The sequence below is a fragment of the Festucalex cinctus genome, chromosome 2, assembly GCF_051991245.1.
Source record: "Festucalex cinctus isolate MCC-2025b chromosome 2, RoL_Fcin_1.0, whole genome shotgun sequence".
Lineage (NCBI taxonomy): Eukaryota > Metazoa > Chordata > Actinopteri > Syngnathiformes > Syngnathidae > Festucalex > Festucalex cinctus.
Genome location: NC_135412.1, coordinates 24,836,562 through 24,850,937, shown reverse-complemented (window position 1 = coordinate 24,850,937; position 14,376 = coordinate 24,836,562). Strand labels below are relative to the sequence as shown.

The 14,376-nt window shown below is 41.8% G+C and overlaps 1 protein-coding gene across 3 annotated transcripts in view; it reads right to left on the bottom strand.

Annotated features, from left to right (window-relative positions):
• The window catches only part of agap1 (ArfGAP with GTPase domain, ankyrin repeat and PH domain 1), a 140,759-nt gene extending 129,639 nt beyond the window's left edge, over positions 1-11,120 (bottom strand). For 2 of the 3 annotated variants that reach the window (XM_077513966.1, XM_077513968.1), the window contains exons 1-3: positions 10,859-11,120; positions 10,426-10,549; positions 10,137-10,346 (exon numbers count right to left, since the gene is read on the bottom strand). In XM_077513966.1, the coding sequence (XP_077370092.1) occupies positions 10,137-10,299 (163 nt within the window). In that variant the 5' untranslated portion in view covers positions 10,300-10,346; positions 10,426-10,549; positions 10,859-11,120. Of the gene's footprint in view, positions 1-10,136; positions 10,347-10,421; positions 10,550-10,858 lie in introns of all 3 variants that reach the window. The other variant, XM_077513967.1, reaches the window with a different exon arrangement.
• Between the last annotated feature and the right edge of the window lie 3,256 nt (positions 11,121-14,376).

Sequence of the window (14,376 nt, the reverse complement as noted above, 5' to 3'; positions counted from 1 at the left end):
TACATCATCTCCCTCCCCCATACTGCCACACCCGCTGGAAACAGGAAAAATGGGTCAGTCAGTCAGTCAGTCGGTGATGAGAAGAGGGGGGGAGGGAAGATTGAGAAAGGTCCAGTGCTGCCAGGAAAGACGCTCAACAAGACCAGTGCCATCAAAACCACAACAACAACAAAATCCTACAGTAGAAACGTCACATTTTTGAATGAACAGCAGTCGATTGGGGTTTAGACACAAGCGAATCGCCATGGTAACCAGCCGGCTGCTTCGGATGTTAACTGCTTCAAGACGATTTCTGTTAAATGTAACTGTCGCCCTTCATGAGCATCCTTAGCTCCAAGAAATGTTAAATCTAAAATTGTGGTTGACATAAAAAAAAATAATAATAAAAATAAATAAAATAAACTGATCTGGCATCTGTGGTTACCGGTACTTTAGCAAACTAGATGCTCTCCTGCGTTCACGGTCCGACAAAAGAGAGCAACGCGGTTGCAGCCATTTAGCAAGCTCCAGCAGCAACAAATCCACAAGTACTGTACAACAAATACATTAGTAATGTGTATGACCTACTTCTAGTGGCCCACATCTTCCCTCAGCTCACCACCAGAGCCCCCTGCAGAGTTCGCTGCATTTGAATGGCTTGACACAGCTTGTTATTATGAATCTTTTTCAGCTACTTAAAACAAAACAAACAAAAAAATCTTCCAACAAATGTGAAGCTCACACCATTTTCATCATAAGTGACCTTTACATTCCATGAGAGGAATTCACATCCGTTAGTTGTGCTTGCTTCTCATCCAGAAATGAAACTCTTGAGAATATTTGACCTCATCAATTTAAGCTGGAAAATTCTAAAAATCTATCATACAAGGTTATGATTGTTGTTTATTGAGCTTCACTTGGGGGGTGAAATAGCAACATCACCACATGCTCAGAAATCCCAGCATTCTCAGGTAGCAACTGTAACTAACTGCTGCCATCTGCTGAGCATCATCCAGTAGTGCACTTGCTCTACTCTGCACATAGTACAGATATGGATACCATATAAAACATGGACATCCATTCATTGTGGGAAAGCTGAAGGCTTTTTATTCTCCACACTCTCCCACATAATACCTCCGATTTACACCGTTCAAATTTCAACTTGCTTCAAAAATTCATGCCATCTTGGGAATTATATCATCTGATTTCACAGTACTTTCAGTATACGCACAATTTAATGTCAAATATCAACTTTTCCCAATTCATTTTCAATGGGACTGACACTGAACTTTCCACGCCCACTTCCATACATACAACTTCTCAGCATTACCAGCACTGTGATACTGCTCAGTGGCACACTTGTCCAGTAGCCAGGAGGTTACGTGTTCGAATCCAACCTCTAACTGTACATTGCTAATATATCCTGGCAATTATGCTAAGTGATTACATCATACCAACTATCTTAGTTCCACTTTTCCATCTAAATGAATGGCAGGTACTGCATGCCTAGGTGGCGCTATTGCATGAATTTTACTTTATTTATTTATTTATTTATTTTTGCATTTTTCCATTGGATATCATTAGTTCTTTCAGATAACACTTGTACATATAAATAGGCAATTAGCCATGATGTTCAACAAGCCAAGTTGAATCACATGTTAAATACTTGTCTGGCGTTACGGAGACATGCAAGTGCTTTGGTTCAAATCTCTCTTGGGAAATATTTTATTAGCATTCAGCTTTCAGCATTCCCACAGAATTTCTGCAGAAATTTCACTTTGTCTAGTTCTCTAAGCTGCTTATTCTCACTAGGCTCTCGGGGGTGCTAGGGCGTATCCCGGCTGTCTTTCGGCAAGAGCCAGGGTACACCCAGAACTGGTCGCCAGCCAATCGCAGGGCACAAACAGACAAACAACAATCCACACTCACGCCTACGGACTATACTTGAATGAAATTAGGGTTAGGTCCGTTGTGTCGTCCAAAAGTGCTAACATTTATTCCACAAGTAACTCCTGCACATCAACAGATGCTCTGAAAGCCGCTATAGCCTCAAGATGTCGCTGCTGGATATAAAGGAATGCTTGCTAAAAATAAATGGAGCTGAACTCCAGTTTGTAGCAAATACACGTGGACGAGGGCACCAGGGACCACAATGAAGAAAAAAAATGCCAGCTAGAGTAGGGAACCACAGACTACACTGTGGCATGTTAGGAGTGGGAACATTATAATAACTTTAACAAGGACACACATCACTAATCTACTTTACATGAAATTATCACAAGCATCAATAAATGTCTAAAATAGAGGTAGAATGAGAATGTAAAATTCTTGTAAAGTGACTGAAGACAGCAAATTTGCAGCTTCTCTAGTTAGGGACGCTTGCTTTGTTGTATGTTTGGCCCTTTGAGGAAAAAAAAGCATTCGGTGTTCATGTTATATTCCATCCGCATTTATATCCTGTCATCTTGCAATTCTTGTCTTTGCTGTTCCCCCATAATGCTTTGTTGCTAGAGGTGTGACTCCAGGGATCAGATTCCAGATCACTCCCTATCCACAATATAGAGCGCTACATAGTGAGTTGGCTATTTTGTAGTGTGGTTGGAATGTGATGCGAGTATCGGTTATCCCCTACACAGTGATTTTTGGTTTTATTTTTATTTTTATTTTTTTACAGATGGTGAACAAAAGCTGATCCGGTATGTTGTAATTGCATGAGGGTGATAATGTAAAAAGCCAGTGAGTAGTCCTGAGCGCCACCTAGTGGTCAAAGAATAGCAGTAGGAGCACGCACACTACGGTGGCTCCACGACACCACATTTGGCAAGCCTACCACGAACGTACATCTCGTTGAGCGACGGCGACTTGGCAGCCATTGTGAAGCCAGGCGAGTGACGCCGAAAACCGAGCAAGCCGGAATTAACCAGAGCAGCTAACAAGAGCGGCGAGTGGGAGTTAGTCGGAGCCATGGGCTGGAGTGGCTAGCAGGTTGGGCTAGTAAAATAATAATTAAAAAAAAAAAAAGCTAGTAAAAGCTTGCGAGAGCAAAGCATAAAGTGACATGCGACTGGCCCGAATCACAAGAGTTAGTGACGACCACCTGCAGGCCCCAGCTGTGGAAGGTAAGCTGCGGCCGACCCATTGGGTCCGACACTCGATGCAATAACTACATTTGCAAAGTTGTCCTTTGGGCATCCGTAGCAGGAAGATGGCGGTGAAACAAGGCAGCTCTAGTAAGGTGAGACTACAGCCATGTCATATAATTAGTGATTACTAGACCTTACCATTATACATTTAAAAAAGTCTTATGCAACAACCTATTTTTTTAATTAGCAAGAGGGCGCTACGGATCACTGAATGTCCCTTTAACGGCCTACCTGAGTAGTCAAAATCACACTCAAAATACAAGAGAGAAAGAGAACAGGAGCGCAGAATACATGCCAGGATGCTAGAGTGACATATGTGTTGTCACACCGGAGCTTTTACACGAGCAGGAATACAGACGCACGATATCAGAAGGCATGTAAGGATAACGGCAATATTGTGATATCACGATATTAAAACTCCCCACAATACATCGTCGTCGTCATGTCGCAATATTAAAAGAAGCACATCTGTTAAAAACGTAAGCTTGATTTCCATTTGTGCAGTTCTAGCACCCTCTGGTGGCTAGTTTTTTTTTCTTTTTAGTGCAGTTTAATTTTCACAAGGTATGTTTAAAATCAACGCTAATGGTCAGATGAAGGGGAACGTAATTTGCTTGTGAAGCGAGTCAATATGTGGAAGAACGCAATGTGTGCTTGCATTAGCAAGTAAGTGCCTCATACATACATACCTATATATATATATTAAGGGTGTCACGATTTCGATTTTTTATCGAAATCGATCGAAATTACGTCACGATTTCGAGCATCGAAATAGAAGAGAGGACACACGATTCGATGCCCCCCCCCCCCCCGCGCCCGCCGCCACCGCCGCCACCGCCACCTCCCAGGAAAGCAAATGAGACGCAGCCATTCAGCTACTAGCTAACGGCACTTGTTAGCTGACTTCTCCTGCAGTCATGATGGCAAGCGCGGACAGACACAGCAATGGTGCTTCAAGCCGCTCCCGCTTCTCTCGTCACCAGTTTGGAAACATTTTGCGTTCCCGGTGAGTTATGTCGACAACGTTCACGTTGTCGATAAAAAGACCACAGTTGCAAGATATGCTATGTGCGCGTACTGTACTCGGCCATGGTGTTACGCCCGGCTCGTCAAGGGGAAGGGAAGTAACACAATAACAGAAAATATAGAGTAGATAAACACGGGTCGACTTTAACATCTGAGTAGTTTTAATTGAAATTTCAGGCAGGGGTTTGACAAGGGAGTGAAAGTGGAAGGTGAACAAATAATAACCGCATTTGACAGAACTGACAGAACGGAGGAGAAACAACAATAACCAATAGGGGTATAATACACGGATACACAATAGCGTCGCGCTGGCACAGTCGTCCAATCGGAGTGTCGCGCTGGCACAGTCGTCCAATCGGAGTGTCGCGCTGGCACAGTCCTCCAATCAGAGTGTCGCGCTGGCGCATTCAAACTGAAGTACCATTATACGGGCACCAGCCGACACAAACCCACACATACATACTAGGGGAGCGGAGCCGGCGGCGGGCCCGAGCCGCCAGCCGTAACAACGGGAAACACGACAAACATGACGGGACATTTACGCAGGCATCACAAAGATTTAGATTTATCAAATTCAACTAGAAGTGGGAAAACAACGGTCCAACCAACTATTTCATCCTCATTTACAGTGAAACTTCCACACACTTCAGCTCGCGCGAAACGCCAGATCCATAGGTCTATTTATAGCAGCAGACCTGCAGCCTTGGAAAACGCTGGATTCAAACATTTAATTAGTGTACTTGAACCACGCTACAGTATGCCCAGCAACTGTAAATGTTGGGATATAGTTTGTTCAGGCTGTATTTGTTCCATGACTTTGGATACAATATATTTTTTGTTGTTGTTGCACATTGCACATTATTTTAAGACGAACGCACAGCACACTGTTGTAACCAAAAACAGTCAATAGATGGCAGGCACCCACTGTGACTTTTTGTTTTTGTTTTTTTATTTTTTATTTTACACTTCAGTAAGAACAAGACGGTTAACTTTATATTGTAAATAAATTCTTTGAATTTGATCATTCCTGCCTAATGTCAATTATCATATATTACATAAATTTACACAAAAATAATATGGAAATTGCATCACCTATATGTAGCCGATCTTTTGAAATAAGATTTACTGTACAATGAATAGAACCAATGATCATAGACTAGCCTTAGCCTACAGAAGCATATGCCTCTGTGTTATAAAGTGGGGGAGCGGAAAAAAAAAAAAAAAAAATCGGAAAAAAAATCGAAAAAAAAATCGAATCGTGACCCCAAAATCGAAATTTAAATCGAATCGTGGAGTTGGCGAATCGTGACACCCCTAATATATATATATATATATATATATATATATATATATATATATATATATATATATATATATATATATATATATATATATATATATATATATATATATATATATATATATTAGGGGTATGAATTGCCTAGTACCTGACGATTCGATTCGTATCACGATTCGATTCGATACTGATTAATCCCGATACGAAATTATAAGTCGATTGTTGCGATTTTTTTTCATTCAAATTTAGAAAATACTAATCAGTAAGCTTGTAGAGTGTAAGATTTATATGAAAATGTATTATTTATTTATCTGAAATTTCAGTCTTATAGAGGTTGTAATCTGTTTCATGTTTGAACAGCATTAAAATAAAATATTAAGGCTTAATGTTCCGTTCATATAACATTCTTCCATGCTCAAGGTGTGAATCCTAACCCGAAGTCAGACGTTTTGTTGAATATTTTTCCATTAAAAATGGAAGTTTAAAAATCGATTCACACACACACACACACACACACACACACACACACACACACACACACACACACACACACACACACACACACACACAAAAAGGCAATGATGATAAGACGTTGAATCGGTAAGACTACCGAATGAACAATTCTGAGCTCTTTCAAAAAAAATAAAATAAAAATCGATTCAGCCGCCTATTGAATCGATTCGAGAATTGCGCGATGTAGTATCGCGACATATTGCCGAACCGATTTTTTTAACACCCCTAATATATATATATATATATATATATAATTTTATATTTTTCATTGCTCTACTGTACAAAAGCACACTATTGTGTTTTTTTGTTTTTTTTGTTTTTTTTAGTGTGAGCTCTTTTTTTTTTTTTTTACAATATTGTGACCCATTTTTTTATCGCCAACCTCCCCACAATATCGTGATAATTATTGTGATAATATCGTATCGTGATATTTGGATATCGTTACATCCCTCGATGTCAGCATCCCTAATTGAAACAGAAAAAAGAAACAAAACAAGATGAAAACTTGCATAGGAAAGCTACAACTCAAATAATAAACACGAATGAGTAGGACTACCACCGTGTCACCAACCCCCATAAGAATTCAGACCACAGTGTATTGCGTCTCTCCCAAATCACCTTGGCGGCAGGTTTGGCGCCGTGCCCGCTTGCCACCCTCACAGGAAGATGCAAGAGCATTGTTACGCTGAGGGCAGGAAGTCTATTTTTATACCTGCATGTGATCCGTGTGGGACTTGCCTCGGCTATTGTTTGGGTCAGTGTCCGGTGCTTCCCTTCGTAGCCGAGTGTTTGGAGAACTGGGAAGTGAGCGGCTGAGATGTGAAGCTGCAGCTGCCGACATGACGCTGACGCGTACAACCGGCAGCGCTATCATCATCGGAAAGACATAAGTCAGATCATCTGCTGACCTGGGGAGTGCCAACCCACTCCCGGGTACCGAGGCCAGATGGGCCGTTCAAGTCTACCCAAGAATTTGCCGCCTTCAAGGTAGCATCAGAGGTGTCAGGGCTGCCAGTGTGGAAATGGATTGACAGCCTGTGGCCTTTTGTGTTGAAATTAATCACCGCGCATTTATGAAAATGAATGTGCCAAGAAGTCGCAACAAAGTGTACTTCGGACACGGCAATGCGGCAAAACTGCTTTGGGCAGTTGTGTGAAAAAAACATGGAAGCAGGAAGAGATACTAATCAAGCTCAGCTGAGCTTTGTTTGTTTGTGTTTTGACTTGTTGGGTGATGCTCACACCGTCCGCTCACAATGTGCTGATTGAGGTGATTAGGTGCTTCTAATGGTTACAGCGTCAGCTTATAATCCTCCCGGAGGACTCTGGATTTCAGTTGACCTTCCACTCTGAATATAACCTGAAAACATGGCAAATGATCCATCACCGATCAGGTGGACACCTGAGCGACATCAGCACTGCGTCACAGGCCGGTGTCACCTTACTGTTTGACCAGCAGGAGATACTATTAGCAGAGTAAAGCATAGCAAACTCTCATTCTTTCTTAAGGTTCCCGCTCAAGGAACCAATGAGCATTAGCTTTGACCTTGAGTTTTTCCTTTACAATAATGTTTTATGCAGTTCCACTAACCTAAACACGGTATCATAATTAATACTGCGTTGCTTATGGAATATGACTTAAGAAGCAAAATCCCCAGGTGGCGGCCATTTTGCCACTTGCTGTCCACTGAAAATGACATCACAGTTGCTCAGGGCTCAGGTAACAAACGACCAATCGCGGCTCAGCTTGCAAATATCACATGCCCAAAAACATAGGACAGGTGAGGTGTGATTGGTCATTTGAGCACGGACTTTCACGACTGAAGCCAGAGAGCAGCCATTTTTACTGCCACTTTTACAGACAACTTGTTTTTATTCCTCTCTGAAAACACTGTTACCAGTGCGTGTTTTCCACTACGATCCTGTATGGAGTAATGAGAGCCTCACAAAGAGCGAACTTCACTGTTTGCAACTTTGCATCAACCACTCAAAGTATATTATCTCAGTATACTGAAATGTGACTCACAGAGGTTAGGTTTACATTTCGCAGCAATTTTTTCCCTGATGGATTTTACTTTCACTTGATTGTTGATGGCGGTGGATGGTGGATTTTTTTTATACCAATATTTAAAATATTTAAACATCATCAGCAACTAGTCACTGTCCATCAGATCACTGGTTGACTTAAAACAATCTTAAGTCATGAAACACATCAATGTCAATGCTGCCGCATGTCAACAGTGGACAGACATTATCGTTGATTGTCACGCAAAACAAGATGAGAAAAAGAAAAGAAAATGTCCGTCAAGATTTGGCCCAATCTGGTCTGAGTATATGTTAAAGAAGGGGGGATTTCTGATCCCACAAGCTTTGCGAGACAAAGACTGAAGACTCAGCAGGGTGTCTGGAATGACACAGATTGGACATGGTGGGACATCATCATCACCTACAATCTTTGATGGAGTTAATATATTGCTAAAACAACACACTGACACATAAACATGCATAATCTCCCTCAGACTTTTCAGATACTTGCATCTCGTGCAAAGATCTGCTTGCCAACGAGCGTCTGGTGGGCGGATTAATGGGAAGGAAAAGTGGAGTTTGTCGCTAATCCCGGCTCTCTTTGACTCGCCATCAATTGGTAACAGGAGTGAGTGACCTCTGACCTCGGTTTGACCTGCGGGTTTGGCGACGTGCAGCCAAATTGATGGCTTTACAACCGCTGACAGCAAACTACTTCTTAAACGGATGCCGTACTGTGATGCTGTGTTATCTTGTTACCTGTAGAATCCAGCCATTTTTTCCCTGACAAATGTTTCATTCCTTTTTGTTTTGTTTTTTGGGATTATTACTGTTGACACTGATCTCTCGCCGCCATTTCCGCTCGACTCTGTCTTTCCTTCAAAACCCAAGCAATAAAGTGGAAAGGAAATAAAATTGACTTCAAATGCAATCAACATGCTACCGCCGCCATTGCAACATGACCACTGCAACTTGATGAGCATTAAGACTCTTCACGTCATGACTCACTTGGCTTTGTGCACAGAAAAGTGCGCCTGCGGGGCACCAGATGATGATGATGATGCGCGGAAAACACACAAGCACTTAACGGAGGGGAATTGAATGTCTGCGCTTGGCCCTAATCTGCATGGGGGGGTAGGCAGGCATTAATATGGACAAAAGGTACAGCGATTTCTGCCACTGCATTATGTAAGTGATGGCTCCAGTCGAACACTTACAAATAAACAGACGGCCATCTTTGCAAAGACAGATTTCGCTAACTGACGATGCTGAAATCAAATGACACTCTGCTGCTGTTTTGGCATTTCGGAGCACAATTAAATGAGTCACTTCAGGCTCCAATATTCACTGAAAGAACATGGATGAAAACAAACGAAGAGGCGCTGAACGCCAGCTGATGGTCGTCATGCAGAAAACAGGAAGACCAATCAGGACAAGGACATGATGAGTCACTGGAAATCTACATCTTGCTGCATATTACTGAACTGTCAAAGACATTGTGGATTGAGATGCTCTAACTCAGATTGAATTGTGACTTCGAAATCTCAACAACAGAACAAAGAAGCTCACAAATCGCCCTCAGATGACAAGAATAGGGCTTGAGGTCGCATTGTGTCACGGACGTATCAGCCACTGTGAATATACTAAAGTACTAGTAAAGTATGTGAAAACGCAAGATGGATAGGGTATTTTATATGTAAAACTTAGACCATGAAGCATGACACCTGGCAACAATAAAAATCATCAATGTTGGAACTGTATGAAATTCCAAAAACAGATTGGAGTCGTGATCCATCCATACTTACTGCCTCTGTTGTTTACATTTTGTCCTACCTCTTGTGTGGTGTGAGTGCGCATCGGCTATATAATTACACATCAATAGCCTCCCATGCTCAGTTTACCAATGTGTGGGTGGCTGCTTCGTGGGTTAATTTTTCTCTATAAATTCTCTTTCCCTTACTTGCATTGTATCCTAATTTCCTTCACTATGCAATGAAACAGACAAAGCCTTCTTCACCTTCACAACGGATATCACTAGCTCCTAACTCAACCAAAATCATCCCACAATGCAACATAGTTTCCAAACTGCTCTTCAAAGAGTTCCTAAGCAGCTCCTTGAAGTAGTTGAAGCAAGCAACTTGTCACCGTCCTACCTTCAATGGCGATGACGTGCTCCCGGATTTGGTTCTGAAGCAAGGGCTCGTCCACTTGCTCCAGCAGCTCGTAGATGGAGTAGATGTTGGGATGGACGGACTCGAACCTCTGGATCTCCGCCCGGATGGCGGCTGAATTGGCGAGATGCTGCTGGTAATTCATTGCCGCAGGGACTTCTTCCAGAGGGGGGTGGGACGTTTGCTGAGAAACTGAACACAAGAGCTGCTCACCACCACACGGTATACAAATTGAATACACATGCTTTCTACCACGTTCGCACGTACTCACAGCCACTGAGCAGTGCCGGAGCTACTGGCCGCTGCGGGCACACGGTCCCCGGCGTCTCCCGGCTCCTGACTCGGGGGCGCTGACAGATGTGCAGCAGCCTGAACAGGACTTCTCCATGTCTCGACTGCCAGGGGGATGAAATGCAGAAGACAGTCGCGACGATAATGGCGTTCACAGCACGATTCCGCAGCCACGTCCAGTCATGAGGAATACAGTACAGCGGAATACAGTTGTGAGTACAACGGCCTTGCGGTTAGCAGGCTACGGCAGCTGCTAGCTGGACCCCGGCTAAAGCTAACTAGCTATCCGTAACTTCCCAGTGTGTGGCTATTTTCCCAATAAAGTCGCCTTCGAGAGTCGCAAACACGAGTTTCGCTATTATTTTACCGACACAAAACATCTGGTTCGAGAACAGCTGCTTGGTGGGTCATACCCGGAGCGGTCCGTTCGTGTCTGCTTCCTCCCGACTCTTGTTTTGCTTGTCTCCGTCGCCCGACGCTCGGCCTCGGGAACTCGCTTGCAAAAAGAAAAAAAAAACAACAACAACACACTCCTGTTCCCTTAAAAGTGATCAAATCGCCACGTTTGTTGGCTTCCGTTCGGCCGCTGCCCCGTCCTGTGCACCAACGTCCATCCCTGGTATACCGTATCCACAGCACAAACGAAGGTAGAACAACCGTTATTCCCCGCAATGTGCTTCCTGCTTGTATTGCGCATTTCAAAATAAAACTTCGAGCGTATGTTGATTTTCAGAATATAACTCACATAACAAACTCGTCATCATCACACTCCAATTACCGTTGTTATAAGACTAATAGTGAGTAAATAACCATTGCAACATTAGTCTTTATGCTTGGGACTATAAAAAAAAGAAGGTTTTGGACCATTACGTCTTCTTTCCTTTCTGGAAACAAGCAAGTTAGCAACAACATCCACTTATCCACTTCCGCTGGGATTCGTTTTTCACGTCACACAAACGTGTTGTCATATCACCAGAGTGCAGCTATTTGTGTAAAAAATATTAAATAAAATAAAACTAATGATTAGGCAAAAAAAAGCAAACAAACAACAACAACAACAACAAACAGTCCAGACGGAAGTGAACAAATGTAAAATGTTGTTATTAGGTTTAATTGCGGACTGTTTTGATAATTCGGCACAAACACACACCAAATATTTTCCTCTTTAATTAACTTAGCATAGTGCTCGTATAAGGAAAGAATTATTTCATTTCATTTCATTTGTTCATTTATTTCAGGCAATAATCAACATTAGCAATACATCAATTTTTCTAGACAAATTTTTCTAAACTTAACCTGAAAAGGAGTGGGAGGAAGAAAAACTTATTAAGTCCCACCCCCAATATCATTAGTATCAAAAACAAATTTAGCTACTTTCCTACAAACTTGCACTAACCAACAGCGGTTGTCATAATACTGAAAAACTGTGTGTTTACAAACAGTGTTAATTAACTAACATGACATCAACAGCTCATACCAGCAATAGTAATTAAAAAAACAAAAAAAACAATACCAGCTTGGGTAAAAGACAAACTAGAAACAAAACAAGTCCACAAATTGCACATATCAATAATTCAAAGACACAAGCATACCAACAGTGGCGATAGATAGTATGTAAAATAAGAAGGCAGCAAGTATACTCTTATCACAATAAGTTGAAAGATTTATGCTGGTTTAAGATGCACACTCCAAATACTGAGACCAAACCATATTTTTGTAAGACAGTTTGAATCTGTGGATGTTTTGGCATTGCTTGTGTTGTACCTCTATAAGCTGATCCAACCGCGGGGGGTACTGGCGCCTATCTCAGCTGGCTCTGGGCAGTAGGAGGGGGACACCCTGGACTGGTTGCCAGCCAATCGCAGTTAGAATGACCCTTTTAACCAAAAACATATCAATATCATGATAGTCAGTTGATGTTTTACTTTGGCACTTATGGACAATGTTTATCACTTCCTTTTCATTGGTTGCTGAAAGAAAAAGTGAGGACGGATTTTTAGTAATTGTTATGTTTTGGTGCTCCCTCCATGGTTTGGAATACCAGCTGTCAACTCTGGGCCAACATTTACAAAGAATTTGTTGAAATTATTTACGACATCATTCATGTTATTATTTGGATCATATCCATTAGTAAAATAATCAGGATACAATGTTTTTGCAGATTGTTGCTTAATTAAACCATTGAGAACATCCCAAGTTCTTTTTACATCGTTTCGATTTTCTGATAATAATCTTCTATAACTCTTTACTATGTCTAATAATATCAGTTAATTTATTTTTGTATCTCTTATATATTAATTAAGCTTAATTATATATTATAACATAACGTTGTCATTTATTCTTATGTGTGTGTTTGTTTGTTTTTTTTTCCCCTGCGATTGGCTGGCAACCAGTCCAGGGTGTCCCCTGCCTACTGCCCAGAGCCAGCTGAGATAGGCTCCAGCGCTCCCGCAACCCATGTGAGGAATAAGCAGTCAAGAAAATGGATGGATGTTTTTTTTTTTTTTTATGTCATGGATCATCAGCAAAGGTTGGAACAAGTAATGAACCTATTTTGACAAAGTGCAGAAAGTACAGGTATCGATTTCTAAATTATGTATTTATTTATTTTGGGCAATTTTAGGAGGTCTGCCTCATATGTCTTTTGTCCTATGGCTAGTAGGGGCATTCCTAAAGCAAAGTTCTTTGAGCGTTTTTTTTTTTTTTTTAAGCAACATGTATTTAAAACTTAAGTTTTAGAAGAAGACTTCTTAATTGGTGCTTGTGCGTGAAGTGGCCAGTCAGCAGCAGTTCAAAATTGTGAAGGGGAGAGAGTCCGTTTTACTTTTAGCTTATGATTTGTTTGGATGACAACATGCTTGCGAAACTCTGTGAATATTTATCAGTAAACTTTCCCGTTTGTGACGGCTTCCAGCTCTGCATTCCTCCTCAGGGGAAAACCACACAGCCTTCACTTCATTGTCCGTCCACATCTGTGACAGCAATTTCAAACACTGTAGAATGACGCGAAAAGTTCCGAGTTTCAGGCTAAAGTCACGTGACTGCAGTGTGAAAGGGACTAACGGATGCGGATCCCCTAATACATGCTGAAAGTCAGCACGTCAATCAACATTGTGCGTGTGAAAAAAGTGTGCTTGTGCAGAAACGCTCCAAACATCTTCTCCATCAGCCCAAACTGTATTTGGCCAGTTGTGAGGGGGCATTGAGTGGCAATTGATTCCATGCCAGTTGGTAGTCAGCTATGTGAGCCACAAGCAGCAGACGAAAACCCCTCATATCTGTTGTGTGCATGCTGCTATTTATTCTCCATCCAGCAGTAAAATGGGTACAATGCTGCGTTTCTTCCTCCCACCCGGTGTCTCCCTGATACAAAAATCGCGTTCTCTCGGAATGAAGTGTGTCTTTGTAAGATTGTCTGTGTAAGTGTGTGTTTCGTGCCGTCGTCCACAAACTCTCCCTGCACACCTAAATTGACTGAACTGGACAGTTTTGTTTTGTTTTTTTTTTGGGGGGGGGGGGGGGGGGGGATACAGTCCAGGATTCACACACGTAGGTCGATTGACTCTCGCTCATACAAACCAACACTCTGCAATGGAAAAACTGCGACCCCTGGCGTTATTACCAGGAAACTACATTTTGAGGTGCCAAATATTCTTTCGTCCTTGCAGATGAGCTACTTCAAAACTGAAGTTGACTCTGATGTGTCATGGACTGTTATTAATGAGTTTAGAAAACAAAATGGTGGAAAATAAGTATCATATTAAGCGATGGATCGACAGACACAAATTTCCCCTTAACGTTTATCCAAATCATTTGAGATTTGCACCACCTAGTGGAGAAAGAATGCAGGAGATCAACAGTTTCAAAAATACAAAAAACAAGTGAGGTCCTTTTATACGGAAGCGTATAGCATTCAATTGAGAGAGAAAAA